This window comes from Martes martes, assembly GCF_963455335.1.
Source record: "Martes martes genome assembly, chromosome: 7".
NCBI lineage: Eukaryota > Metazoa > Chordata > Mammalia > Carnivora > Mustelidae > Martes > Martes martes.
Genome location: NC_137894.1, coordinates 143,840,070 through 143,865,951, shown reverse-complemented (window position 1 = coordinate 143,865,951; position 25,882 = coordinate 143,840,070). Strand labels below are relative to the sequence as shown.

General features: G+C 67.3%; 1 protein-coding gene across 2 annotated transcripts; it reads right to left on the bottom strand.

Annotated features, from left to right (window-relative positions):
* Positions 1–149: 149 nt before the first annotated feature.
* On the bottom strand, positions 150–24,014 carry CEP170B (centrosomal protein 170B). Of its 2 annotated transcripts, XM_080808719.1 has the most exons (17): positions 23,895–24,014; positions 17,178–17,267; positions 15,588–15,668; positions 15,006–15,062; positions 13,960–14,098; positions 13,150–13,254; positions 12,497–13,000; positions 11,529–12,250; positions 11,275–11,445; positions 10,751–10,841; positions 8,883–10,583; positions 7,344–7,587; positions 5,346–5,505; positions 4,723–5,054; positions 4,256–4,349; positions 4,102–4,153; positions 150–3,971 (listed from the first exon to the last, which is right to left on the bottom strand). In XM_080808719.1, exons 1-17 carry the CDS (start codon positions 23,997–23,999, stop codon positions 3,736–3,738), a joined length of 4,884 nt encoding a protein of 1,627 aa, XP_080664845.1. In that variant the 5' UTR covers positions 24,000–24,014; the 3' UTR covers positions 150–3,735. The 2 variants fall into 2 exon arrangements, with proteins under 2 accessions (XP_080664845.1, XP_080664844.1); XM_080808718.1 differs by lacking the exons at positions 15,588–15,668; positions 17,178–17,267; positions 23,895–24,014 and having other exon boundaries at positions 4,723–4,811; positions 4,911–5,054; positions 15,006–15,058.
* Positions 24,015–25,882: the final 1,868 nt, after the last annotated feature.

Below are 25,882 nucleotides of genomic sequence, written 5' to 3'. Positions count from 1 at the left end.
ATACGGAATAATAATACTAATACTTCATTAATCCTAAAAAAGAAAAGAATAGAAAAACAGACGTAATACAGAAGATTCAAAGTTAAATACATTGATAATTGCAATAAATGTACTAAAAACACTCCAATTAAAAAACACATGTTGTCACACTGAATTTTATAAAACTAAGTCTACACAAGTTTAAGGATGAAAAGGATGTTATCATAACACTAAACAAACAAACAAAAAAGCTAGCATAGCTATACTAATATCATACAAAATAGGCTTTAAGGCAAGAAAAATAACTAGGGATAAAGAAGACTCCATGGGGGCACCTGGGTGGCTCCGTGGGTTAAGCCTCTGCCTTCGGCTCACGTCATGATCCCAGGGTCCTGGGATCGAGCCCCACGTCGGGCTCTCTGCTCAGCAGGGGGCCTGCTTCCCTTCCTCTCTCTCTGCCTGCTTGTGATTTCTGTCTGTCAAATAAGTAAATAAAATCTTAAAAAAAAAAAAAAAAGACGACTTCATGACGACGAAAGGGCCCATCAGGAATACAACAATTGTAAACTGTATGCACCTAATGACATAACTTCAAAATACATAAGGAAAAACTGATGGCACTGAAGGGAGAAATAGACCCATAGTCAGTGCGGACTAATACGGCCTTACAGCAGCTGGTGGAGGAGACATAACGTTAACGGATGTACGTGAAAATCTGAACACAATGAAGCTGATCAAATTGACAAAAGGTCATCTCTCTCAAAAAAATGGAAGTATGTATTACTTTCACGGGCACATGAAGCATTTGTTACAATTGTCCCTTTTCTGGGTGAAAAGAATACTCTATGCCTCTCCAAAGACTGAAACAACTTAAGGTATATAATCTGACCGCAGTGGGAATAAGCTAGAAATTAATTACACAGGAGTAACTAGGAAATGTTCAGATGTTTGGCAATTTAGCAACACACATCTAAATAACGCATGGGCCAAGGATGGAATCCTAATGAACGCTACAACTTTTTTTCACCTTAATAATAATGAAAATACAATGCATCAAACGTTGTGAGATCAGCTGAAGTTATATTTAGAAGGAAATTTGTAGCCTTAAATCCATAGATCAGAAAATAAGGAAAGCTGAAAATTAATCTCACAAAATAAAGAAAGGAAGAAAGCATGGAAGAAAAAAATATTAAAACAGGGAAGGGGGGAAACTAACCAAGATGAAGAGGAGAATTAACGAAACAGAAAACAGTGTATCACAGAGAAAATCAACAAAACCAAACAGCTGGTTCCATACAAAGAGTAATAAGATTGTAGACCCCAGCACACCTGAGCAGACAGAGGAAGGTGTGAATCACCACTGTTTAGGGTGAAAACGAGAGCCCGGAAACGGGTCTTACAGACACTTCAAAAAAGCAAAGGAATATTATGAACCATTTTCTGTTAATACATTCATTTTCCGTTCCTTGTTACTGTTTTGAATTCTTATTGCAGCATCATGTCCACATGTTGGGGGGCACAGAGTTTGGGGTGTCCACAGCTGAGGAGGGGGACGGCTGGGGGCACAGAGCCGAGGGGGGCACAGGGGAGATACTAGTGACTCCTGGGCGTGGTCGAGGGACCTGGAGGGCAGGTTCTGTGGCCCCGGCCTCCTGGGCCTTCCCCAGCCCGCTGGTCCAGCTCCTTTGGGTCCTCCTTGCAGCCGGGGTGGGGGGGGTGTCTGAAGACCCGGGACGTCACCACAGCCCCGGGGTCAGGTCAGAGACGCTCCGAAGCCACAAAAAGCGTGAGGGAATGGGAAGGAGCTGCGGCTGGGCCCTCGGAGCCGGGACCGCTGCACGTCCCCGGCCGGGCCGAGGGCGCCTCTGCGCGCCCTTGAAGGAAGCAACTTCTCTCTTGGGGGAGAAACACGTGAAATCTCGGGCCGCGTCCTCGCCCGCGCCGCCCCCTGGCGGATGGCTCCGGGCATTGCCGCGTCCCCGGCCAGGGAGGGGAGACCCCACCCCAGACCCCCCGCGGCGAGCCCAGGCCAAGGCAGCAGATGCCAGGATCTTCGCCATGTGACAGAATGATTTATTAGAACAAATCCCATGACAACGCATATAAAATAACCGTTTCCTGAAAGACATCCATGAGACCACCTAAGGACGGACGGACGGAAGTACCTCCAAGAAGCCAGACAGTAAGTTACCGATCCCAAGTGGAAGGCTGAAGGGAGAGGGGCGGGAGGGGCTGAATAAGAAAAAGCGGCGACGGCAGAGTGTGGGTGTGGATGAGACGGCCACCGGCCACCGGGCTTCCAGGGACGGGCTGCGGGCAACCGTGCGGCATGCAGGGGCGGGAGGGGCCCAGCGCCGCCTCCGTGGGGACACGGCAGGCTCAGGGCGGGGTCCTGGCAGGGAGCCACCACTCACACTCGCACACACTCACGCATACGCGGACACGCAGCGGGAGGGGCCCAGGACCCATGTGCGCGACTGTGCGTCGGCGACACGTAAACAGACACACCCGTCGCCCATGGGCTGGGCTGACACCCGCCGCCCAGCCCCCCCCCCTTGCAATCGCCACTCACACGGGCCGGGCTGGTGCGGAGCGGCCCCCACCTGCCACCCCCCATGGGCTCTTTGGCTTTAGAGGCTCCAGAAACACCCCCTGCCCTGGGGGGGGGGCGCACGCTCTGCCCACCCGCGTTCCCAGCTGGAAGAACCCTGAGAAGGCAAGACTGTCCCTGGGGGCTCTCCGTGCCCCCCACCCCCACGGGACCAGGAGTACAGCAGCCTGCAGGGCCCCGAGCCGGCTGCAGACACCCCAGGAACGCCCACGGCATCAGGGAGGACAGGGGTGAGGGCTGGGGGAGGGGTGCAGCCCAGGAAACCCCCCACCGCCTCCGGCTAGTGCTCCCCTCCCGCCCCCCAGCCCCGGCCTCAGACTGCAGGAGGCCGAGCAGGAGCCCAGCCTCCGTGGCCGGGAAGGGCTGCCCCGCCGTGCGCGCGCGTGCCTGGGCCAGCCGTGAGAGTGGGCGCGCTTGACCAGCACGTGTGCCCGTACGCCTGGCCTGCGTGGCCTCGGCCCGCACACCTGTCAGTTTGGCAGTTGCATTGGCACCAAAGGCTTGAAGTAGTGGGGTTCCCGCCCCAAACAACTCCACAGGCCACCCCACCCTGGGGCAGCGGGAGCCGCCCGGCCCCGTGGCAGAGCAGGCTGCAAGTGCCCAGCCGGGAGCACCCCGCCCTCGAGTCCTGGGGCTCCAGCAGCCCCTCCCGGCCCGTGTTTGGCACTGAGTGATACCCACCCCCGGTCCAGCCCGTCTTCCTCGGCCTGGCCCCGGCCAGCACACAGGGACAGGACCCCGGAGCCCAGAGAGCCCGTAGCAGAACAGTTGCCCCCAGCACACGGGCGGGACGATGGCCTTCCAGGCCCGGGGGCTGCTGTGGTGGCACAGACCACTCTGTCCTTAAAAGCTAAAGACGAAAATAACAGGAGGAGAGAGGAGACAGGGTACACGCCTGGGACGCCAGCCCTCGGGACGGCCACAACAGGAGCTGGGCCAGAGGGCCTGCGGGGGCGGCCGCAGGGGCCGGACCGTCCAGCTGGGGCGCTGGCTGGGAGCTAGGGAGGGGGTCTGGGCACAGAGGCACCTGCCCACAGGGTTATGGCACATGTGGGGGTCTGCGGTGAACCGTCCGCAGCCGGAAAGGGCCGTGGCGGCAGACAAGGGGCGCTGGCGGCGCTGGACCCCGGGCACGCGGAGGCCGCCTAGAGCAGGAACCTCTCTGCGTCGGGGAGGAAGCCGGGGAGGACGGCAGGGTCCGGGAGGCCTGGGGAGCCGCAGTTCACCCGCTGTGGGCAGCTCCTCAGAGGCAGGGCCAAGGGGGGCGAGCACGGGCTCTGGGCGGCCGGCCGGCCCTTCCCGAGCTGGGCGGACCCCGCGGGGCCCCGGGTCCCGGTCAGCAGGTCCAAGTTCCCGCTGGGGTCCACGATGGCGTTGATGACTGTGGGGCGGGCGGGGAGGGTCAGGCCGGCTGGCGGGTCCTGCCCCGCCTCCCGCGCCCACCCCGGGCCTCCCGCCGCCTGCCGCCCAGCGGCCGGCCCCCCATCCACCCCCGACCCAGGCCCACCCACCTTGCAGCTGCTTCTGCACGCGCCCCAGTTCCTTCAGGATGCAGCTGATCTCCTGGAAACAGGCCGGGGGGGCACATGGGGCAGAGCCGCCGAGGGGGTGAGTCCCCCACTCCCTGCGGCCGCGGGGCTGGGGGGTGGCCGGGCCGGCCCTCACCTTGTTGGACGTCTTCAGGAGGGGCACCTCGTTCTCTGAGTTGATCCTGGCCTCCAGCTCCTCCCAGGCCCGGCCCGTGTTCTGAAAGAGGATCCTGCGGCCGGAGGAGTGGACGGAGGACAGGATGACGGGGCCCAGACCCGCGCGCCCAGACCTCCTCCCACCACCCCGGCCTGTACCCAAGCGGGAGCGCAGGCCCAGAGCAGGAACGGGGCCGGGTGGAACGACAGTGCCGGTCCCTGGGGCCTGACGCAGGGAGGGCTGGGGTGGGGGCTGTGGTGGTCCTGGGAGCCCTCGTTCCCGGAGCCGGGGAGGCGTGTGCGCCCGTGCACCCCCTGGGCAGTCCTCCCCCCTCTGCCCCGCAGGTCCTGGCTGACGTGCACGTGTTCGTGTTGGTGTCTGAGGGGGTCTGGGGGGTCTGGGGGGGCAGCTCCCACTGGCCCACGGAGCTCGTGGGCCCTACGCACTTCATCTTCTGGGCGAGGTGCTCCGTGTTCTCCCGGATGGCGTGGGACAGCTGCGACACGGGGTTTAGCATCAGGTTGTCAAAGATCACCTGTGAGGACCAGGGCTCAGCGTGCTGCCCGGGGCCCTCCTGAAGGCCCCGCCCTGGGCACACCCCGACGGCCGGACAGCTGGGCGGGGGGGCACCTGCCTCCTCACGGCTCCGAGGCCGCGTCTTGCTGGCGAGCGAGTCCCCACAGCGGTCATTCATGTTCTGGTCCAAGTCTCGGGAGCTCAGGGAGCCAGGGGGCACCTTCTGGAAGTTCAGGCTGGCCTCGGGGATGCGCTGCACCAGCTGCGGACGGGGCAGGTGGCGTCGGTCTTCCTTGGCACCCGCAGGCCTCCGCACAGGAGGCTCCCGCCCTCAGGGGCCGACCGCGCCCCTCTCCTGCTCCAACGACAGGGGGACGGAGCGGACCCCACGTCCAGCCCGCTGGGGGCCCCGGGACCCCCCAGCCCCCAAGGAGGGTGGTCCCAGACTGCGTGCTTCAGGCCAGCCATGGGGGGACCTCCGGGCTGAGAGCTGTGCACGTGGCGGGGGCGGAGCGGGGGGCGGGGTGGGGGCGGGGTGGGGGGCGGGGTGTACCTCCTCCCGGGCGGAGATGGTTGAAGCAGGGGTGCTGGGCACGTTGCTGAGGGAGGGGCTGCGTGCAGGCCCCGGTGAGCCCAGCGAGTCGCCGTCCCCAGCCACATCGTGGATCTCCCGCGCCAGGATGGCCACGTCCTTCACTAGCGTCTGGCTCAGCCTACAGCCCGCAGGAGAGAAGGCGGGTCCTGCGGGGTCCTCCTGGCCAGGCACCAGGGCTGGGGAGGTCGGGGAGCGGCAGCCTGGCAGAACCCTCCCCGGGCCGACCTCTCCTCTCCAGTGAAGGCAGGGGTCCCTCCCAAGGGGCAAGTGCTGGGTGAGGGGCAGCGGCCAAGGTGTGCGGCCCCCAGCCTGGCCCGAACTGTGCCCGGCCAGTCGCCAGCAATGCCTAATGGACAGGCCCCCGTGGGAGGCTCAAGTGTCTGAGGCCCCAAGAGGGGGGTGGGGTTAGGGCTGGGCAGGAAGGGCGGGCGGGGGCACCCTCAGACCCCAGGGCAGGCCACACCTTCCCCTGTCGCCACCAGAGAACACGTGGGGCCACCCAGGCCCTATTCGGCAGGCAGGGACACTTGAGGCAGGGAAGAGGTCGCAGACAAGCGTCAGAATCAGGCAAAGGGTGACACCAGCAGGCAGACAGATACCAGGAGCCTCCCCACAGGGGAGGGAGGGAGGCCGAGGAAGGCCAGCTGCAGCCCGCCCCAGCCCGGCCCTGCTCACTCCCTCCCCCCACCCCCACCCCCCCTCCCCCGCAGGCTATGAGTGCTTCCCTACCAGGCCCTCAGGCCACCCAGAAAGGGACAGAGGCCAGCAGGGACCAGGAGCACATTCTGCCCCAAACTGCCCAGGAAGTCCCCAGACTGACCCTGTCCTCAGAGCACATCAGGTCCCTCCACCAGCCTGTCCTGTGGACTGCAGCCCTCGGCCCAGGCTAGGTGTACAGGAGTCGCCTGTCAGTGTCCGCACCGCCCCTTTCACTTGCGGGCACACGAGCGACAGCTCCAAGGTTCCCCGGCACACCAGTGCCTGCAGGCGCCCAGGCGACAGGGCCTTCAAGACCTACCAAGGCCCAGGCATCCCCCCTCAGCTGTCCCAGCACTGCCCGGGGCACCTCCCAGCCGGCCCTCAGGGCCTGTCCGTTCCCAGTGCCACCTGCCCCCCTGCCTGGCGTAACCACCTGAACTCAGAAATGCTTAGGGCAGCTGGAGAAAACTACCCCGGCCGGCCCCTACCTCCCCAGCAAGGCCGACCTAGGCCTCCTCAAGATGGGGGTCCCCCAACTGGTTCCCACCCTCCCTACACCAAGAAAATACAGAAGGACATCCCTCAGACTCATGGATGCCCAACGGACATGTGCCCCTGACTTAGCACTGACCCCCACGTCTCTCTGCAGCCCCCAGCACATCGGGATGCCCCAGCCTGCCCCCTTTGGACTTGCCCCTTGTCAGCCCCGGGAACCACGTCCTGGGAGCTCTGTCCCCGGCCCTCTTCGTGCCCTACAGGTCCTCTCCATTCAACCTGCAGCCACCACGGCCGCTGTCGTCATCTCTGCGCCTCTGTCCCCACGGACCATTCTCCCAAGGACTACCCGCCCCCGGTCCCCTGTCTGGACGTTCCCGGGCACAAGTTCAGCCTCCTCAGCACCAAACACAGGCCACGCACTTGGCCCTGGACCCCTCCTGCCCCTGCTCGAGCCCCAAAGGACCCAGCCACCAAAGCACCGACCGCCCTCGGCGGAAGACCACTTCCCGATCCCACCACTGGCCTGGAGGCGACCCCGAGAACCACAACGCGGAAGCTCATCTTTAACGAGCACAGTAGTGTCCTTCCTCGTCCCGGACACCCCACAACCTCCCGGGCAGATCTGCAGCCGTCCACGCCCCCTCTGTCCCCCACCCCTCCTCCGAGAGGCACGCGCTGAGCTCCCTCGAGAGAAGAGCCTCCAGCCCAGCCCCCGCCCCGGGGTGCCCCCAGGCCTCCCGCCAAGCGGGCGCCGCTCACCTGGCGATCTCCGCGATCTCTGCCGTCTGCACGATGAAGCCGTACGGGTCCGGGTCTTCTTCCTCGTCATCCGTGTCCCGGAGGCCGGGGGCCCGGGGGCGCGTGCGGCCGGAGCCGCCAGTCCGCGGGGTCTGCGTGGCTGTTGAGGCGAGGGAGCGCGCGTGCTTGGGGGAGCCGTGGTGGGAGCCGTACTCCTCCTCGGACGTGGACGTGCAGTCTGAGCCCTGCTGCCGGCGACGGGTGCCTCGGGGGCGCAGATGGTTTCCAGAAGCAAGAACAGAACGGAGCCGCGCTCAGCACCCTGCCGCGGCCCCGGGGTCCTTCCAGACGGCCCCGCGCCGCAGGACAAGCCACGCTGATGCTGCCGCCTCACCCCCCGCCCGGAGGCCCGGCCGCTGAAGCACCAGCAGCTACAGAGCCGCACCGCTGCGAGGCCATCACCAGCCCAGATGTATGGGTGCAGGGGGGAGAGGGACAGGGAGGGTGGGGAGGCCACGGGAGGAGAGGGCACGGACAGAAGAAAGACAGAGGAGGAACAGGGCAAGGACGGGGAGGGACGGGGGAGGGACAGGCAGGGACAGGTACAGGAGGCACAGGGAGGCATGGGGGGATGGGGAGGGAGGAGGGAGGGACGAGGAGGGACAGGCAGGGACAGGGAAGGACAAGCGCAGGAGGAACAAGGCGAAACCGGCAGGAAGGGGCACCTGACATTCCCACAGCCCATGGGCAGAGGCCGCGTCCCAGGGGGAGGGTCTGTGCCCACCAGATGGGAACTGTTCGCCTTGGTGCCAAGGCACAAAACCCACAGACACCCCCGGTCAGGGTCGACCTCCCCGTGCGGATCAGCCCCAGGGCCAGGGGGGACCGTGGAGGGCAGCTGAGCCTGGCAGCCCCTCCCTTGTCCGCCTGGTCTTCTGAGACCCCCTCCTCGCCCACCCTGCTCTGAGGCCCCCTGCGGCGGCAGCAGCAAACACGTGGCCAAAGCAGGGCAGCGGCAGCAGGCTCCCAGGCGGCAGCGGTCCTCAGTCCTCCCCCCTCGTCCCGCCCCTTCCCTTCCTCCGGTCACCCCAGCGCGCCCAGAGGCGGGGCGGACCCGTGTCTCTGCAGCTGCCGGTCCTCGGCAGGGCAAGCCCGGCTGCGTGCCCAGTGCCCTCCAGCCACCCCGGTGGGGGACAAGCACCCGCGGCCCCAGCACCATGCGTCTGCACCACGCGCAGGCGCAGCCCACAGGCCACACGGGGCCCGGGTGCGCGGGAGACTGCACGGCCCTCCCCCAGTGCCCGGTCCCCAGGGGACAGCGCCAGGGCACAGCGGGCAGCCCCAGAGGCCCCCGTGTGGGAGTCGGCAGGAGCCCCTCCCCGGGCTCACCAGAGCACATGGACACACGCACTCAGGGCACTGAGCCAGGCCGGCCTGGGAACAGGGCTCTTCTGGGCTGGAACCGGGGTCCCCCGGCACTGAGCGGGGCTGACCCAGGACGCGGCAGACCCTCCCCTCGGCTCGCAGGGCGCAGGGCCCCTTGCCTGTTCCCGGACTCACTGGGTGAGGAGTATCGGGCGCTGCCTGGGCGGGCCCTGCTGAAGGGCTGGCGGGGGGCCACGGCAGTACTGGCAGACTTCTTGGCGGCGGCGGCGCGAGCCTCGGCCATGATGGGTTTGCGGCTGGAGCAATATAACTCGACACTGCGGCCAGAGAAGCCGGCGCGGGCGGGGGCCACCTCGGAGTCGCTGGGCCCCGTGAAGGAGCCCGCCCGCTTCCTGGGCATGGCCAGGATATCCAGGCGCGACAGCTTCTTGGCCTGCTCGGGCACCGGCCGCCCCGCCGGCTCAGGGTTGGCCGGGGGCCCCCGTTCACCATCAGCAGCCTCTGTGTCCGAGGCGTCCCCCAGCCGGGCCCGCCTCAGCCGGGAGGCCCGTGTGGGCCGCGGCGTGGACAGGCTGTTGGAGCGGGTCAGCACCTGCTGTACCTTCTGGGCAGAGCCACGGGCCTGCTCCTCCCGGGGAGCCGGGGGTGGCGCTGGGGGCGCCGGTTTCCGGCGAGGCCCTGGCCGCCCCGCCCCAGTGGCCCCGGGGCTCTCGTGGTCAGAGGTGACCGTGTCCGTGCCGGGCGGGTGGGCTGGGCCAGAGCCTTGTTCTTCGTCAGGCCAGTCCGAGGACACCCGGGTCCCAGCGCCGCGCCGCGTGGCCAGGCGCCTCTCCGGCTCTGCGCGGCCCGTGTCTGTGGGGCCCAGGGCACGACGGTGCTTGTCTGAGAGCATCTCTCGGCCGCAGTTCAAGGAGATGCCCGCTGGGCCCTGCGCTGCTGGTGGGGACGGCGGCTTCTCCTTCTGCGGTCCCGTGGGCTTGGGACTGGTCGGGCTGGGCCCATCCTTGCCACTGAGCAGGCTGACCGTGCTCGCCGTGTCCACGTCCGAGTCCCCGGACAGGGAGTCCTCCGGCGGCCCAGGGACACTGCCCGTCGGGCCCTCTGCCTCCTCCACGGGCTTGGAGAGCAGCCGGGCCTCCAGCGCTGCCAGGGCGGTCTCTGTCTCCTTCAGGATCAGGTGGGTGTCTTGGGGGTGGAGGTCCATGCGGGAGGCCCGGGTGGCAGCCAGGTCCCGCAGGAGGGGGTGGCTGGGGATGTGTGGACGCTGGCCGGGCGCGGGGGTGCTGCCGGCCGGCTCCTTGCTGAAGCTCTCCTGCCGTACCAAGGCCGGGGCAGGGCTCTCGGGCTCCAGGGACCGCTCTGTGTGCCGCCGGAGGACCGTCCTCCCGCCAGTGCTGGCGCAGACGCTCTCCCTCGCTGCGAGGCCGGGCTGGGCCGCCCGCCCTGGGCCCTCCACCGCCCCTGCAGCCACAGAGGGCTGCCTGGGGAAGGCCGGCTCCACATTCTGGTCCCCAATGAAGAAAGAGGTGGCGGCTGGCTCTCCGGGGGCTCTTGGCGAGCGCCGGCCCTTTGTCCACGCTACTCCCTCCTGGGGGCTCCTGCGTCTCTCCTCCTGCGGGCCTGCACCCAACTCAGAGCCCCGCCCACCATCCGATCCACTGGCGTCACTGAGGCTGTCGGGCTCCAAGTCCTCCTGGCCCAAGAGGCAGCCGGCCTGCTCACCGGCCGACTCCGGAGGCCCAGGACCGCTCCTCCTGGTGGTCTCAAGACCCCCAGGGCTGTCTGCGCGGTCACTGGGCAGCTGTGGCAGTCGCCGTCGCTGGCGCACAGGCAGGGCCCCCTCCGGCTCCCCGGCTCTGCGCCCAGGGCTCTCCTCTGCGAAGACAAGGGCAGCCTGGTTGGAGCGGCCCTGGTGTGCGGGCCCCTGGTGTGTGCCGGAAGCCCGACCCTCCTCCAGACTTGGCTGGCATGCGCTCACGGCTGCCAGTCCAGTAGGAAGCCTGGGCCCGTCCCCTCCCCGCTGCGGAGGCTGGACCGCTCACCTGCCTGCCCTGGATCCGAGTAGCTGTCAGCCAGGCTGGCCCAGCGGGACACCCACTTCTGACCCCCGGGGGAGCCGGGCACCGCGAGGCCCTGCAGAGCAAGGGACGAGCATGTGTCAGCAGCAGACAGAGGCAGGAGCCCCACAGGGATCCTCACCCTAACACCTGGCCCCGAACTCGCCGTCTCCAGACCTGAGACACCTCGCCCCAAAAAAACAGCCAGGAAACCACCTGTGTACTTCCGAGCTTCCAGACCTCCACGCAACTGCCCACCCCGAGCCTGGTTCAGTGGCCCTGAGATCAGCAGCTGTGGCTCACACCTACCCTTGCGTGGGCACGCAGGGCCCAGCCTGACTTGGGACCTCAGGGCCTGCCCGTGAACCTCCACATAGGGTCCCCCGCCCACCTGTCAGGTGGGCACACCGCTCCGGAATCCTGGGTAGGCAGGACCCTCACCTTCAAGCTCACAGGGGACCAGATGACGGGGCCCAGCTCCTCCCCAGAGCAGTGAGCCTCCCAGGTACCTGCAGCTCCCCGTGCGGGGCTGTGCCCACCGGCCGAGAGGCAAACTCCTGCAGGAGGGCCATTCGCTGGGCGACCCCGTCACCAGCCTCGTCTCTGTCCCCTCTGATGACTGGACGGAAGGCAGCCGAGGACGCCCTGGAGAGCTCAGGAGACTCCAGTACCCCAAAGACCTGCGAGCAGGAGGGGCCAGCCCTCGGGTCAGAGCCAGCCTGGCCCCGCCCCAGCCCCGCCCCCAGCCCCCTGCCCCGCAGACCTGGTCGATCATCTGGCGGGCCTCCTCCACCTCCGGGTCCTGCCCCTCCGTCTCGATGGTGTAGGTCCCCGCGTCACTCAGGCTGTCGTCCTCATCCTGTTTGCGAGCCTTGGTCAGCTGGGGGTCGGCGGGGGGCGGTGGTGGGGTCGCAGGGGCCACAGGGCTGGCCCCTCGGGGTGTCTCGGGGGCTGGGGATGCGGGGGATGCCCGGTCAGGGCTGGGCCGGGCGGCCGGAGAGCCCTCCCGCAGGCACTGGGCCATGAAGTCCTGGGCTAGACGGGAGCGGCGCCCCACGCTGCCAAAGGGTCGCACGGAGCCCCGGGAAGCGGGCGAGGGGCCCCCCGGGCGCTCCTCTGTCTTCTCCCGCTTGAGCGAGCTGGCCCGCTGCGGCCCCGAACCACTACCCGTCCCCCGCGCCGAGGCAGGGACACCTGAGCGGTCTCTGTCTGCCGGCCCGGGGCCTCGGCGCCTGTCGGCCTTGGGGTCCCCGGGAGGGGTGTGCGTGAAGGACTGGGACCGCTTCTTGCGGGGCGTGTCCTGGTCGAAGAACTCGATGACGAAGGCCTGCTGGTTGTGCAGCAGCTCCTGCGGGTCGCGCTTCAGCTGTCTCTGCAGCCGCACCTGCCCCCCGCCGCCCTCCGCGGGGACCCCAGCCGCCGCCGCCGCCGCCTTGGCCGTGGGATCCTCCGAGTCGCTCTGGGTGCCGTCCTCGTGCTTATGGCCTGGGAGTGGGGGGATCCCAATGCATCAGGCCGAGGGAAAGGATGCACAGGTCCTGGGGGGGCAGGGGGCCTCTTCGCCCCTCCCCAAGCTGCCCCGGGCGGCGCACCTCACGGGACCCCGCGCCCGCGGGGAGGTGCGCACCGGGAGCACGCCAGCGACCCAGTGCGAGCAGAAACCAGCCCCGGGGATGAGGGCAGCCCACCAGGCGGCAAAGGCGCTGCGGTCCCAGCCCACCCAGCGCTCACCCTTCAGGGTGCGGGTGTGGACGGGCAGGTCGCTCTTGGTGCTGTGCCGGTCCTCGCCGGGGCCTACCCGGCACAGCAGGCTCGGGTCGTTCTGCACCAGCCAGTCGGCCACCTTGGTCTCCGCAGACACGGCCTCCACGGGTGTGGCCTCCCTGCCCGGGGGCCTCCTCTGCCGCAGCGAGAACTTGGTGACGTGGTCCTTGATCTTCACCTTGCCGGGGCTGCAGTCGTCAAACTCGATGGTGAAGGAGGCGTGGCTCTGCACCACGGGGGCCGCCCCGCCCCCGCCGGGCTCCGTGTCCTTGGTGGGTGCCTCCTGGGCCGGGACCTCGGGGGGCCGCGGCGGTGGCGGCGGCGGCGGCGGGGACGGGGCCTCCTTTGTGGGGATCTCAAAGTAACTGGGCTCCCGCCTGAACGGGAAGCCCTGAGGCTCTGCCGCAGCCCGGAAACCGGCCATCGTCACAGAGAGCTCCCCGTCCTGCTGCACCAGCTCCTTGGGCCGCTCTGGGTTGGGGGGGAGAAAACATGTCTCGGGGGGTGCAGGGTGGCGGCCTCCGCCCACCCCCACCCCGGGGCCAGCCATGGCAGCCGTCTCCCCGGAACGGGCACTCCCGCCAGCCCCCATCAGAAGGTCCAGGGCCTCTGGGACCTACCCGCGTAGGGCTCCTCCTGGCGCCGGTCCTCTGGGGGGCTGCCGCCGTCGTCCTCGCCCCACCAGGAGGGCTGCCCGTACAGGGGTGTGCGGTAGGCCGCCGCCTCTGCACAAGGACGGGGAGCTCGAGCCTGGGTCCCTGGGGCCCCAGCGCAGACAAGGGCTGGGAAGGCTCTGGGCTCTGGGGGTCCCCAGCATCACCTCCCATCTCAGCCCAGGACCCTGCCCGATGTGCGCCAACTTGGTCACTCCAAGGCCCGTGCCCATGTCCACAGCAGGTGATGCTCGCCGCCCCGGCCCCGCCCAGGCCTCCTCCCTGTGCAGGAGGCTCACCTGGGGCAGCACGGTCCTCAGCGCCCCCGTCCTGGGTCAAACAACCCCTCCAGCCCTCCCCGAGCCCCCTGCCCCCGGAGCCTGCCCGCTGGAAGGGCAGGTGGACAGCAGGGTCCGCACCCAGGGTGGGTCTCTCTCCAAGATCTGTAAGTGACTTGAGCCACAGAGCTACGGCCCTGAAGGCGGGTTCCCACCCACCAGGCAGACTGGACCACACGAGGCACAGGGCGCAGTGCCCATGGCGGGCGTGTCTCATGTGGCTGTGGGGTGTGTGGATGCCTGAGCCCACAGGACGGCAGCTCAGTGCTGTGGCTGCGGGGTGGCGTGAGCCCGAGAGGCTGACGGGCAGGGCCAAGGGCTATACTGGGAAGGGAGCATGGCCCAGAGCAGACAGATCAAAGCACGCCGTGGGGGAGGCCCACGGGGGGCGGGCCTGTGTGCACATCCCCCCGGGACCCCGCCACGACGCTACCCTTACCTGCTCCTGGCCTCCGGTCCCCCCTCTCCGGCCTGGGGGCCGAGGGCTCACAGCAAGGGGCGTGCGGGGGCGGTGCCTCGCCCTTCCCAGGGGCCGGGCCCCGGACGCTCACCTGCAGCTGGCTGGTGTACTTCTCGTGCTGTGGGCAGCAGGCGGGGGTGAGGGCCGGGCCGGCTCGGGAGCACCCCCAGGGCAGCTGCCTCCCTCTGGGTCCAGAGAGGGCTGGGACTAACCCCATGCACCATGAGGCCTCCTTCACGGAGCCCCCACGGAGGGGACATCCCGAGGCTTGAAGCTGGGGGGGGTTCCTCAGGGCCACAAAGCTTCCACGAAGGAGCTGGGGTTTGCTCGGGTCAGGGAGGCGGGGCTGGGCGGCAGTCATCAGAGGTGACATGCAATGCCCACGCAGGACCCACGAGGGACGGGCAGGATGGGCCCCAGGCCACGGAGGACGCTGCTCAGGGGGCCCGGAGGTGGGGGGCAGCGGTCTGTCCGAGCCCGTGCACGCTGAGCTCTGTGGCTGTCAGACCCAGGCTCACACCGGCCGTGTGACTCTGCGCAGGCCACCCACAGTTCGCTTAAAGATGGGGCTAAGGCCAGTGTCTCCTACAAGGGGCTCCCGGGGAAAGCGCTGGGCGAGTTCCCCTAAGTCAGTGCTCTGTGACTCCCACGCCATCGAGCAAGGGGAGAGAACAGGTCCCACCTGCCACGGCCGCCAACCCAGGTCCCTCCTGCCTGTCCTGTACCCCCTGTGGCAGCCTGACTGGGGTCCTCCTCGGCACCCAAGATGCCTCCGGGCCCCCCCGCCAGCTGCGCCGGCCTCCTCTCCGCCCCAACCACCTGCGGCTGCGTCAGCCTGGGGGGGGGACAATCCTCCCCACCGGCCAGACCGGGCCATCCTGCAGGACAGGCCAGGCCAGGCCGGGCTGACTCACAGCACCACAGCCAGGCCGAGGGAGCCAAGAGGTGTGGGAGCGAGGATGGGTGCAGGGTGCAGGGGTGCCGGGGCCTTGTGGCGGGGCCCCCGGTGGGGCGTCGGCACTGACCCTGAGCGCCTCCTCGGGGACCCGGTGCTGCACCCGCTCCAGCACGTACATGTTGGAATGTGGCTGCGAGTTAAGGCAAACCCAGAGCAGAAGAGCCAGGACGGCCTCTGCACGAGGCCACGCGACCACGTGGTTGGGGATTCTCCGCAGCGGGACGTGCAGACAACTTGGGGGCGGGTCAGACGGAGCAGGGAGGTGTGGGGGGACTGCGCTGGCCCCCACACCCGCTTGTGCACTAGGCCTGTGTCCGCACCACCCTGAGTCGGAGAAGTGGGACCGGGGGCCACGCCAGATCACAGCTCACATCCACGCTGGGGCCGTGCATGGGCCCTTTAACCCCTCCGCCAAGGGCACACAGGGCAGGCAGGGGACGTGCCCAGGAGCCACACCACACAGCTAGCTCCCAGCTCCCACCCTAGACCATCCCTCTGCACTGGCCTCCCAGGGATCCATCCCAGGATGTCTGTCAGGGGAACAGGGGCTGGGGTCACACTGGCGACTGTCTCATGCCCGCGGGTCCCAGTTGCACCGGGACAACAGTGCGACTGAGGCCAGAAGGTGGGAGCACGGCCAGGAAAGGATATCGTAGCCAAATCGGACGGCGTCATGGAGCTTCAGCGGGACGTACTTCTGGTCCGGGATGCGCACGTCATTCACAAATGTCTGCGGAGGAAACAGGTGGCAGGCCAGGCCAGCAGCAGGCAGGGCAACGACTCGGGGGCCCCCTCATTCTGTGCTGCTCTGGACCAGGCACTGTCCCTCCGACACACGTGCACCCAGCCTCACCCCTGCAGGGAGCACGGGACAGGTGCCTGCCGAAGGACTGGCCTTGCTTGCCCAGCACCCGGGACCCTGAGGTGGCCAAGGGATGCCCATGGGCCGGCCCCATGGCAAGGCTGGCAAGGCTGAGTGAGGCCGCCTGCTCCTCCAAAACCCTCTTCCCCCAACCAGAGCCATCACGGGCTGGCCACGGACACCGCACTCTGGCCAGATGATGACGCTCTCAGGACCTTGGGGGCCAGCCAGGTGACAGAAGACAGAGGAGCTTGGGCACGGCAACTGTGCCGTGGTCACCAGAAGGTACGAGAACCGGGGAGGACTCGTTACAGGACAGAAGGGGGTCTCCGGAGCGAGCAGGAGGGCAGGCCCACAGGGAGGGGTCCCAGGCCAGGGCTGGGTCATGGAGGGACGACCCAGTGGGGCGGCAGAGAGGGCTGGAAGCCCGGCAGCATCAGGCTGGACGTGTCGTAGGTGACGCAGTTCTGTGAGCTCAGAGGCAGGAGCAGAGGGCAGCAGGCCTGGCGGGGAGCAGCCGGTCAGCCCGAGCCCGTGGCGTGGTGCTCCACAAGCAGGCAAGACTGGGTCCCAGTATGTGGACGTCACGCAGGCCTCCACACCACGCACCGGGCCCGCAGCCCTGGGGACCCTCTCTGAGCCCCGGCGATCTGGGGGCCAGCGCCCCTGTGCGGCCCGTGGCGGCAGAGGCGAAGCTCACTCTCCTCGCAGCCCCATTCGGTTGGGGCCACTCTGGCTGATGCGAGGGCCAGCAGAGCAGGGGCTCAGGGACAGACCCCCAGATCCTGAGACCGCTCCCCAGGACGTGGTGAGGTGTGCCCGGCACTCGGCAGCCTCGGGCCGCTGCGGGGCCCCCCAGCTCACAACGGCGAGGGCCGACCTCACGAGTGGGAGGCACAGGGCAGGCCGTCCTCAGGCTGGCGCCTGCCCACCGAACACAGAGGGAAACCACACGGCCACACAGCCAGACAGCGGCCCTGCGGGGACCCTCACCGGACCCCTCCCCACTCACACAGGAGCTCGCACACCCCCCAGGACAGGGTGTCCCGGCAGACAGCCTGCAGGAGGTCCAACACGGAAGGGACCGCAGCAGGTGGGCAGGGCTGGGGTGGGCTGGGGAGAGGGGCGGGGCCGGTATGGGGGCGGGGTGTCATGAGGAGGGGCGGGGCCGGCAGAGGAGAAGGGCGGGGCCGGCAGAGGAGAAGGGCGGGGCCGGCAGACGGGCAGCGCCCTGAAGGGGGCGGGGCCAACAGCAAGGGAGGGTCACGAAGGGGCAGGGCCAGCACGGAGGGAGGGGTTAGGAAGGGCCGGGCCAGCACCAGGGGCGCCCTGAGGGGGCGCGGCCAGCACGGAGAGCCCCTTGCCCCTTGCACTCACCCCGTTCAGGCTTCCCAGGTCCTTCACCCAGTGCTCGTCCCTGTCCTGGTCGTAGTTGATGACAGCGTGCTGCTTGTCCACGCTGCGGGACTGGGAACACACGGATTGCCTTCAGGTGGCCTTCCCGGCTGGGTGAGGCCCAGGAGGCAGAGGACGGCCCAGCAGGAGCCCCATCTACCCCACTGCAATGTCAACACCAGCCACCTGGGCCTGGGGGCCCACAAGGTCCAGCCCACGCCCCCACATCTCGAGCGTGGCTGACCCAGAGGGCCCACCCTGACCTGACTCAGCCAACCGTCCCAGCCACTGGAAGAGGCCACAGGGATGCGTGGAGATGCCAAGGCCAGGTCCTCCCACCCCACGGCTGCCACCTGGGCCCCTCCTTTTCTGTCCAGCCCTCTTTAGCACCACCAGGCCAGTGCCCCCCCCCTCCCCCGGCCAAGCCTGGGTCAGCCAGAGGAAGGGCTGGGAGCCTCCGGCCACCTGGCACATGCCGCTCCCTCCCAAGGGCAGGTGGGGGCAGGCAGAGCCACAGGGAGGACAGTAGCACTGTAGTGGGGGCAGCTCACAGACAGGCCTCCCCCTCACTTCTGGCCGGCCGCACAGGGCACAGCCTCTCCCCGTGCTGGCCACGCACGTGCAGGATGGATCTCAGACCCTCTAGCTACATGCCCGGGCCGCCGCACAGGCCTCACGCACACCCCAAGCACACACACATGCACACACACATGTGCCCACTGTCCCTCGCCCCCAACCCTCCCAGGACCCTTCCCTGGGCCAGTCACCGGGCCCCCTCCCGCAGTCGGCCGCAAGAACGAGACCGTCCCCAGCCCGCCTCTCTGCTGCGGCACTCCCGGCACAGAGCAGGGACAGGGTCATGGGGCCACGTTCCCTCGGCCAAGACACCGCCAGCCCAGGCCATGTCCCCCAGCCACGAGATCAGCGGTCCCGGCCCAGAGCGCACCACCACTGCCCACCCCACACCCACTCTGCCAGAGGCCCAGGCGTCTGGGCGGCCCTTGCACCCCTCTCTTGCCACCAAGGAGACACAGGCCTGGGGACCAGCCCCGAGACGCCAGCAGAACCATCAGTCTAGATGCTCACACCTGCCGGGACGACAGTACAGGACCCCCACACCTCCCTCCAGAGGCCCTGTGTGGGAGCGACAGGCTGCACAGCGGCTCTCCACTGCCCGGCTCCGGATGGCCCCTAGCCCACGAGGTAGTGCCCCAGGACCTCAGGCCCCGTGTCCCCGCACCGCCAGGCTTCTGTTCCCACAGGTGAGGGCCCAGACCCTCCCTCCCTGAGGCAGCTGCCTGCACAGAACCCACTGCCTCCCTGGCTTCCAGGAGTGGCCCCGGCACCCTCCCAAGGACTAGAAGCCCCCAGGGCAGGGCCTCCTGTCTCATCCAGAGCCCCAGGGACACAGTAAGGCGGGGGTGTGGTGGGCAAGGGCTCTGGCCCAGCCCCCCCAGTCCCAGGTTCCTCAGCCCTGCAGATGTGCAGAGACCCCTGGAAGGCAGGGCATCACGGGCAGGGCTCGTGGGGGCCATGGCCCTCACCCACACCGGAAGCCTCCATGCTCCAGCCCCACCTGCGCAGAGGCCCCAGGTGGCCAGCTGGACCCGCGAGGATGCTGTCACGGCGGGGGACCCGGGGGGTGGCATGAGGACGGAACGGGACGTGGGACCCACACCTCATCCTGCTGCAGACCCTCAGTCCTCTGAAGGAAGCGGGTACAGGGGCCATCCGAGGTACTCAGCAGTGCCAGCCAGAGCCACCCCGACACCGTGGCCATCCCTGGGCCATCGGCCCCAGGGCTGCTCAAGGGGGCCAGGCCAGCCTCGCCACCTGCTGCCAACATCTGCCCCGAGGGCCCCAGGACGGCCTGGCAGGGCTCCCACTGCCAGTGCACCCGCCTCCTGCAGCAACAGCTCTCCGACAGGGGCGGGGGGTGGGCACACGGCTCTGACCTTGAGACCTACTGCTCTCCCCCCAGGCCTCACCTCTGCCCCCACCCTGATCTCCTCAGGCAGAGGGAGCACCTGCAGCCGGACAGCTCCGGCCACAGCCTCCTCCCTGGGTGCCAGGCGCCCATCCTCCATCAGACTCCCCTGCCCGTCCCGGATGCAGGCCGGCCCGGCGCTCACCTGCCCCAGCCAGCCCTGCATGGCAGCCGCCCCACCCCCGGCCTGGCCTGGGCCTCCCGCACCCGGCACAGGCGGAGGACCCTGGCATGCCCTTACCTGGGCCCCAGTCTCCCGGCTGCAGTGGGGCGGACAGGAGCCAGCAGCTCGCTGGGGCGGCCTGAACGCTCAGGCTCGCCTCAGCCCCAGTCCCTGAGCCGCCCGTCCGGGCAGCCTCGCAAGGCAGCTGCCGCGACTCCCCAGGTGCAGCCGGGCCGCGCGGGGGACAGTGCTCGCTGCAGGGTCTGGGGGCTTGCCTTCTCCTGCGCCCCTTCCCAAGCACCTCCCAGGGCTCGAGAACGGGCCAGCCGCCCACCGCAGCCGCGCCACACACCCCGGCGCCAAAGGGCTGTCATCTCTGGAAGGTGCGCCTGGGGCTCGGCTGTGGCCGTCACGCTGCCGAGCGCCGGTCCGCAGGGGTGCTGCCGGCCTGGGACGGGCCCTGGGCAGGGGTGCGCCACACCGGCATGCAGCACAACACAGGCCAGCCCGAGGCGGGCAGGGGTGGGCTGGAGCAAGGGCACGCTGCCCCTCAGGCTTGGACCTCCACCAAGGAGGAACTCCCTAGAGGGACTTCTGGGCTGACCCCCCCAGCCCGAGCACCCCAATGCCCCCACCCGAAGCCTCAGACTCCCAACTCCCGGACACAGCCCAGCCGGGCTTAATCGGACTCCTCCTTCCCTGTCCACCTGGCACCAGGCAGTCAGCAGCCGCGGTCCAGAGGCTCCCACCACACCCCCTTGCCTGTCCCTCCCCGTCAGCCTGTCCCCTGCAGCCATCTTTCTCCCGCCCTCCCAGCCCCCACTAGTCCTGCCCATCACTGTTTGCAGAAACTTCCTGAGGCTCCTGGCCAGCATGAGAGGAAAGGCTGGCCTTGTCCCATGAGCCACAGGCCACGGAGGCCTCTCTAAACCTTCTTCCTGCCCTGGCCTGGCCACCCCTCTGGCCAGACTGCTCTGCGGTTCTGGAGATGCCACACCCATTCTTGGACCTGGGTCCATCGCCTAGGAGCACCACCCTCCCTGTGTCCTCCTTCCCTGCCCCCCTGCCTACCCCACCCGTCTTCTGGCTTCTTGGACCTTGCACAGTGCCCCCCCATTTGCCCCCAGAGCCTGGGCCGACCCCTCCAGCCCCCAGGCCCAGCCCCCACTCCCGCCCGGGGCTCTAGCACCAGGCACAGCTGCTGCAAGCCCCCTTCCCGGACGGCGGGTAGCAGCAGGACTGACGGGAAGCAGGCAGGAGGGACCCCAGCTCTGGAGACCCTCCCAGCCCCACCGTCCCAAGCCAGAAGCACACCCCAGTCCCACCAGGCTCAGATGCTCAGAGGCTAGACAGCCACCTGAGCCGGGACCACCATGGACAGGCGGGGCCGGCACGTGTGCAGGGGGCTGCCGGCGTGGGGCTGTGGTCTCTGCAGGAGGACGTGCGCAGATAGATCCCCGCTGCCGGGCCCCTACGGGGCAAACTGGGCAGAGGCGGGGAAGCCTCCTGTGTGCAAGGGCACACGGGCACAGAGGCACGCACGGGTGCACACACACGTGCACGGGCACAGAGGCACGCACGGGTGCACACACACGTGCACGGGCACACGCCCCACACCACAGCGCTGGGCCCCCGGTGGCAAGGGCCAGGGCAGGCGGCCTGCGTGCACACTCACGCTTGTGTCAGTCAGCACACGCTGCCAGGGCACTGGCTCTGTGCCGGGCTCAGAGAGCTGGGGTAGCGTGGGGCCAGGCGGGCCAGCTCTGCCTCCCCACACACCCCCTACCTCCTCTGCCCCCTGAGGGCCAAGCCATGGTCCCTCCCACCTCATCTGCAGCACAGGCCCCTGCACAGCCCTCAGCTGCCTTGCCTCCCCGCACCACCTCCTCCCTGCACCCCGGCACCTCTGCTGGCCCCCCGTACCCCTCCTGAGAGGCCCCTTGGCCCCACTGCCCTCCATCCTGTTCCCAGTACCAACTCCTGCAGGCCTCCGCCCTTGGGACGCATCTGGTCCCACTGCGGGAGCGGCGACCCTGGAAGGCAGGGTCTCTGCAGGGTCGGCCAAGTGACAACATGGGGGTGAGGACACAGACCCTACAGAGGAGAGCACGAGGCAGGCAGGGGTGAGAAGGAGCTGCCTGGGGAGGATCGGGGGGGCAGCAGTAGGGCGAGGCTGGGACCCACTGGTGTGCCTGTCCCTTGAGCGGGTGCGGTGACAGAGCCACCTGCGGATAAGGGAGAGGGAAGGTCGGGGTGTGTCCCTGGACCACTGGTGGGGACGCTGGCAGGGACCCTGCTGGAGGGGATGGAGGATAGGGCTTTCGCACAGAGCTTAGGCTGCCTCGGTGACGCCCACACAGGCTATGAACGCAGGTGGATAGAGGCCGGCACAGGACAGGCAAGGACACTACGGGACTCACCCGCACAGATGAGAAAGCCAAGGCACAGGTGCGACAGGACCCCCAGGAGACGCAGGGGTGCAGGAGACGCAAGGGGTGAGCCCACCCAGGAGCTCAGGGCCCAGGCAGGAAAGGAGGCTGCAGGGCTGGACAGCAAGCACGGTCTGCTGGAGCCTCAGTTTCCCCAGGTGCCAGAGGACAGCAAGGGGAGGAACACGGGTGCACCTGAGCCAGGGGCTGGCCCTGCGTGAAGGGCTAAGAAGTGCCTGCAGCTCCTGCCCTGCTAAAGGCTCCACCACTGACAAACCGGAACCAAGAACTGGACCCCAGAACCAGGAACTGGACGCCCAACTCACTCAAGCATCCCCATCCCCACCTCCTGACCCAGAAACCTCTCCGCCGATCCCTGGGGAACCGGGCCCTGGGCCCCCATCAAATGCTGCCTCCTCCAAGACGCCCTCCTGGCCACCCTAGGAAGACCCGCAAAGCATGAACACGCTACCCAGGCGCACGGCACCTTGCCGGGGCTCAGGGACTCAGCACGCTTCCAGACCCGCCTCCGGTGACAGAGAACGGGGCTCCTGTTCCGCGTCACCATCAGGATCCGCCAGACACATCCAAACCTCAACAGGCGGCTCAGGACGCCAGGGGTGCGACCCACAGCCCGCTCTCTCTCTGCTCTGTGCGCACACGCACTCAGGGCCCCTTTCTATCTGCAAATGGCTTTCTGTAAGTCGAGACCGTTTCATGACACGTGGAAGCGACAGGACGCTGAGATTTCGATACCCACGGAGAGGGTTCCCCGGCGCCACCTGCCCGACCGTCCTCAGGCCCCTGCTTCCGGACGCCAGCAGAGCGGAGTCGCGGCCGAGGTGGTGCGGCCCGAGAGGCCTCCAGGACGCACCCCGGTCTTTATGGAAGACACGTGCCCACCCCCATACGGTCACCGACTCGGTTTCTCCAGCGGCCAGAGGCATGAAGAGAAGACGACAGACGGTTCTAGATCAAAGACACACAGAAGGCCCAGCCACCTGGTGCGACTCGGGCACTTTGCTGGTCTAATCAACCAAGTCTGAGGACCCTCGGGGCAAGCCAGGGTGTCCAGACAACTACGGGTCTGCCCTCAAGAGAGGGACACTGACTCCTGCTGCCCAAGCGCGCGCGCCCACAGTGGCACCCCCGGCAGCAGCCCCAGCCCTGGCGGCCCAGGGAGCGGGCGACAACAGCCGGCCCTGCACAAGGGAGCCAAGGCCTGAGCGAGGTCTCTCCCTGCACCCGAGAGGCCCACCCAGGACACCTGTTTCCTTCTGAGGGTCCCACAGTGGGGGGCATGGAGCTTGGGGGGCTTGGGGGACAAGGGCCCACGTGCCACGTAGCGGGGAGCAGGGCTGCAGGAAGCCTGACTCAATCACACCCACAAAGCACACGGAAAAGGAGAACTGAGCCGGGGACCCTCCTCGCTCCCAGACACACGAGCCCAGTGACAGCCAAACCCACGCTCCAAAACCGAGAGCCTGAGACGGCCAAGAGCACGGTGCCCCAGCCCCCCCAGGTTTCTCGGACCGAGAAAGGACCCTTCCCTGCCCCCGGGTGCCTCAGAGGGGCAGTGCCTTCCCCACGCAGATCCGACGGTCCCAGCTGGCCCTGGGGCTCCCCACTCCATGCAATGGCCCAACTGGGCCCCAGACAACAAAGCTATGGATAGGGGCGCCTGGGTGGCTCAGAGGTTAAGCCTCTGCCTTCGGCTCAGGTCATGATCTCAGGGTCCTGGGATCGAGCCCCACATCGGGCTCTCTGCTCAGCAGGGAGCCTGCTTCCCCCACCTCTCTCTGCCTGCCTCTCTGCCTACTTGTGATCTCTCTCTCTCTGTGTCAAATAAATAAATAAAATCTTTAAAAAAAAAAAAAAAAAAGCTATGGATAGGTCCGCTTTCCAGCACCTTCCACAGGGGGGTCCCTGATGCCTTGAGAACCTGAGAGGAGCCTAAACATCCTCCTGTCAGAAACAGTCCGCGAGGCAGAGGCAGGGACCCACCCCGCGAGCACACACTCGGGCCCGCACACCCACACCTGCGGGTCCAGGGCCGCAACATGGGCGGCCCTGGCCCGGGCCCACCCCTGCCTTCTCAGCCCCGAGGGGCTCACGCTCACCTGCAGCATGAGCTCACACTCATCGCGCCCCACGAAGATGAGCTCTCGAGGGAGCCGGTGGCGGGTGCCGCTGCTGCTCACCAGGAACCAGGACGTGACGCTCATCTTGGCACCAGCCAGGCCCGTGCGGCCCTACGGGGAAGAAGACGTGAGAGCTGCCTTCCCGCCCTGGGCCCCAGCCCCTGGACACAAAAGTCCCAGCCCAGATCCTGCCCCCCCACCCGCCAAGGCTCGAGCACCCCCATGGCCACTCAGCGGCCACTCCCGGAAACGCTGGGCCCCGGCCATACGAGACCACCTGCCCGTCGCTGCAGACGCCTACCCCAGCTACATTCTCCCGTCCTCCCTTGTGCTCTAGGCCCCTCTCCTCTCCCTCCTAGGTGCCAGCCATCGAGACTAGGAGGGAGGGGGCATGGGCCACACTGCCCACATGTGGAGCCGCACATGTCCTCAAGATCCGAACAGGAACAGCTCTCAAGCGGGACTTGGCACGGCCCATCGGGGTCCCCCTGACGCCAGGTACACCGGGCCCAACCCCACCCCAGGATCCGCACCAGGGATCGGGTTCCCCTAGCCGGACACTCCAGGGTGCACCTGGCAGGAGGGCCAGGGGAAGACACCCGAGGACAGGAGCCCTGAGCCATCAACACACCGGTCACTTAGACAGCCCTTGAGGACCACTGCAGCCATCCTGCTGAGGTCCCCCAGCCAGGACAGTACCAGGTGACCATAGCAGCAGGTGACGGAGGTAGTGCCTGGTGCCTGAGGTCCCGAGGGCATCTTGAGAGACTGGTAAGGCCCAGATGGGCAGGGAAGCCCCATGGTAGCTTGAGGGGCACAGTGGGGGCAATTTGAGTGACAACAAGGGCCAATGTCACCAAAGACCAGGCCCTGGGGCGTCCTGAGGCCCCATGCAGCTCCCCCAACACACACACACACTCTCACACAGGTGCCTTGCTTACTCAGAGCCCCGGAGAAGAGCTGTGTCACTGCCGTGGGCCCTGTGCATAGACAACAAACATGTACATACGCATGTACATGTCCCACATGTACACATGGGACACACATGTGCACCCAGAGCACAGCCCACAAGTGTCCCGGCCACTCCTCTCCACACACACACACTGGATAGATCACATGCGAGCACCGGTGGGTGCCAAGGGGTGTCCTGGGCTCTGAGACAGCTGGGACCTGCACCACCGGTCTTCCCGCCAGCCGGGGAGGCAGGCGGCAGAGGTGACAAGCTCCAAGAAAGTGTACATGTCCTCGAGGAGAAATGAAGAGGTGGGGGAGCGGTGGGGGGTCTGGGAAGGCTCCCTGGGGTGCTGACGTGTGAGTGATGCCGGAGCGGGGCCTGGCCAGGTGGATGGAAGGGGGCGTGGGGGCAGCTGCGGCCGGGGCCGGGCAGAGGGAAGAAACCAGTCCAGAGACACAGGTCACAAGGCGCGGGGGGTCCTGTGGCGGGTGCTGGAGGCAAAAGGTCGTTCCAGGACCTGCTTCAGCTATAGCAGGCTCAGTGCAAAGTGAGAACGGGTAGCCTTGTCCACAAGTCCCGAAGCACTTCATAAACACCTCTGTGCCAGGGGACCCCTGAGCAGAGCGCGGGGCCTGAGCAGGGGACAGTGGAAGGGCGTGGGTCGGTGCCCCGCGGACGGCCCTGGAGGTCCTGAGGCCCAGACCTGACTCAGGACGGAGCACAGACAGGACATGAGACGAGAACGAAGAGAATCGACGGTGGGGGTGGGGGGGGTCCCCAGTCCCTGCTCCTGCGGTACCCGCACCCAGAGGCCCCAGCGCTCAGCTCCCCTCGGGCCAGGCAGTGAGCAAAGCCAATACCAGGACCCACCAGGCCACGGAGACCCAGGCGACCCCACGGCATAGCCTCATGTCACCTGGGGCAAGCAGGTGGGAAGGTGTGGAAAAACGCAGGCCAGGAGAAGTCTGCGAGAACCCCCTCCCCAGTGCCCCGGGCACCTCATCGGAGTCGG

What these genes read in the sequence shown, in the direction of transcription:
- CEP170B (XM_080808719.1), bottom strand. Translation starts at nt 23,999, where the DNA reads ATGAGCGTCACGTCCTGGTTCCTGGTGAGCAGCAGCGGCACCCGCCAC. An exon ending in ACCTGGGAAGCCTGAACGGG is followed by an intron (nt 15,669 to 17,177) that starts GTGAGTGCAAGG and finishes TTTCCTCCGCAG; the next exon opens with ACATTTGTGAATGACGTGCG. An exon ending in GGACCGGAGGCCAGGAGCAG is followed by an intron (nt 13,255 to 13,959) that starts GTAAGGGTAGCG and finishes GTCCTTGTGCAG; the next exon opens with AGGCGGCGGCCTACCGCACA.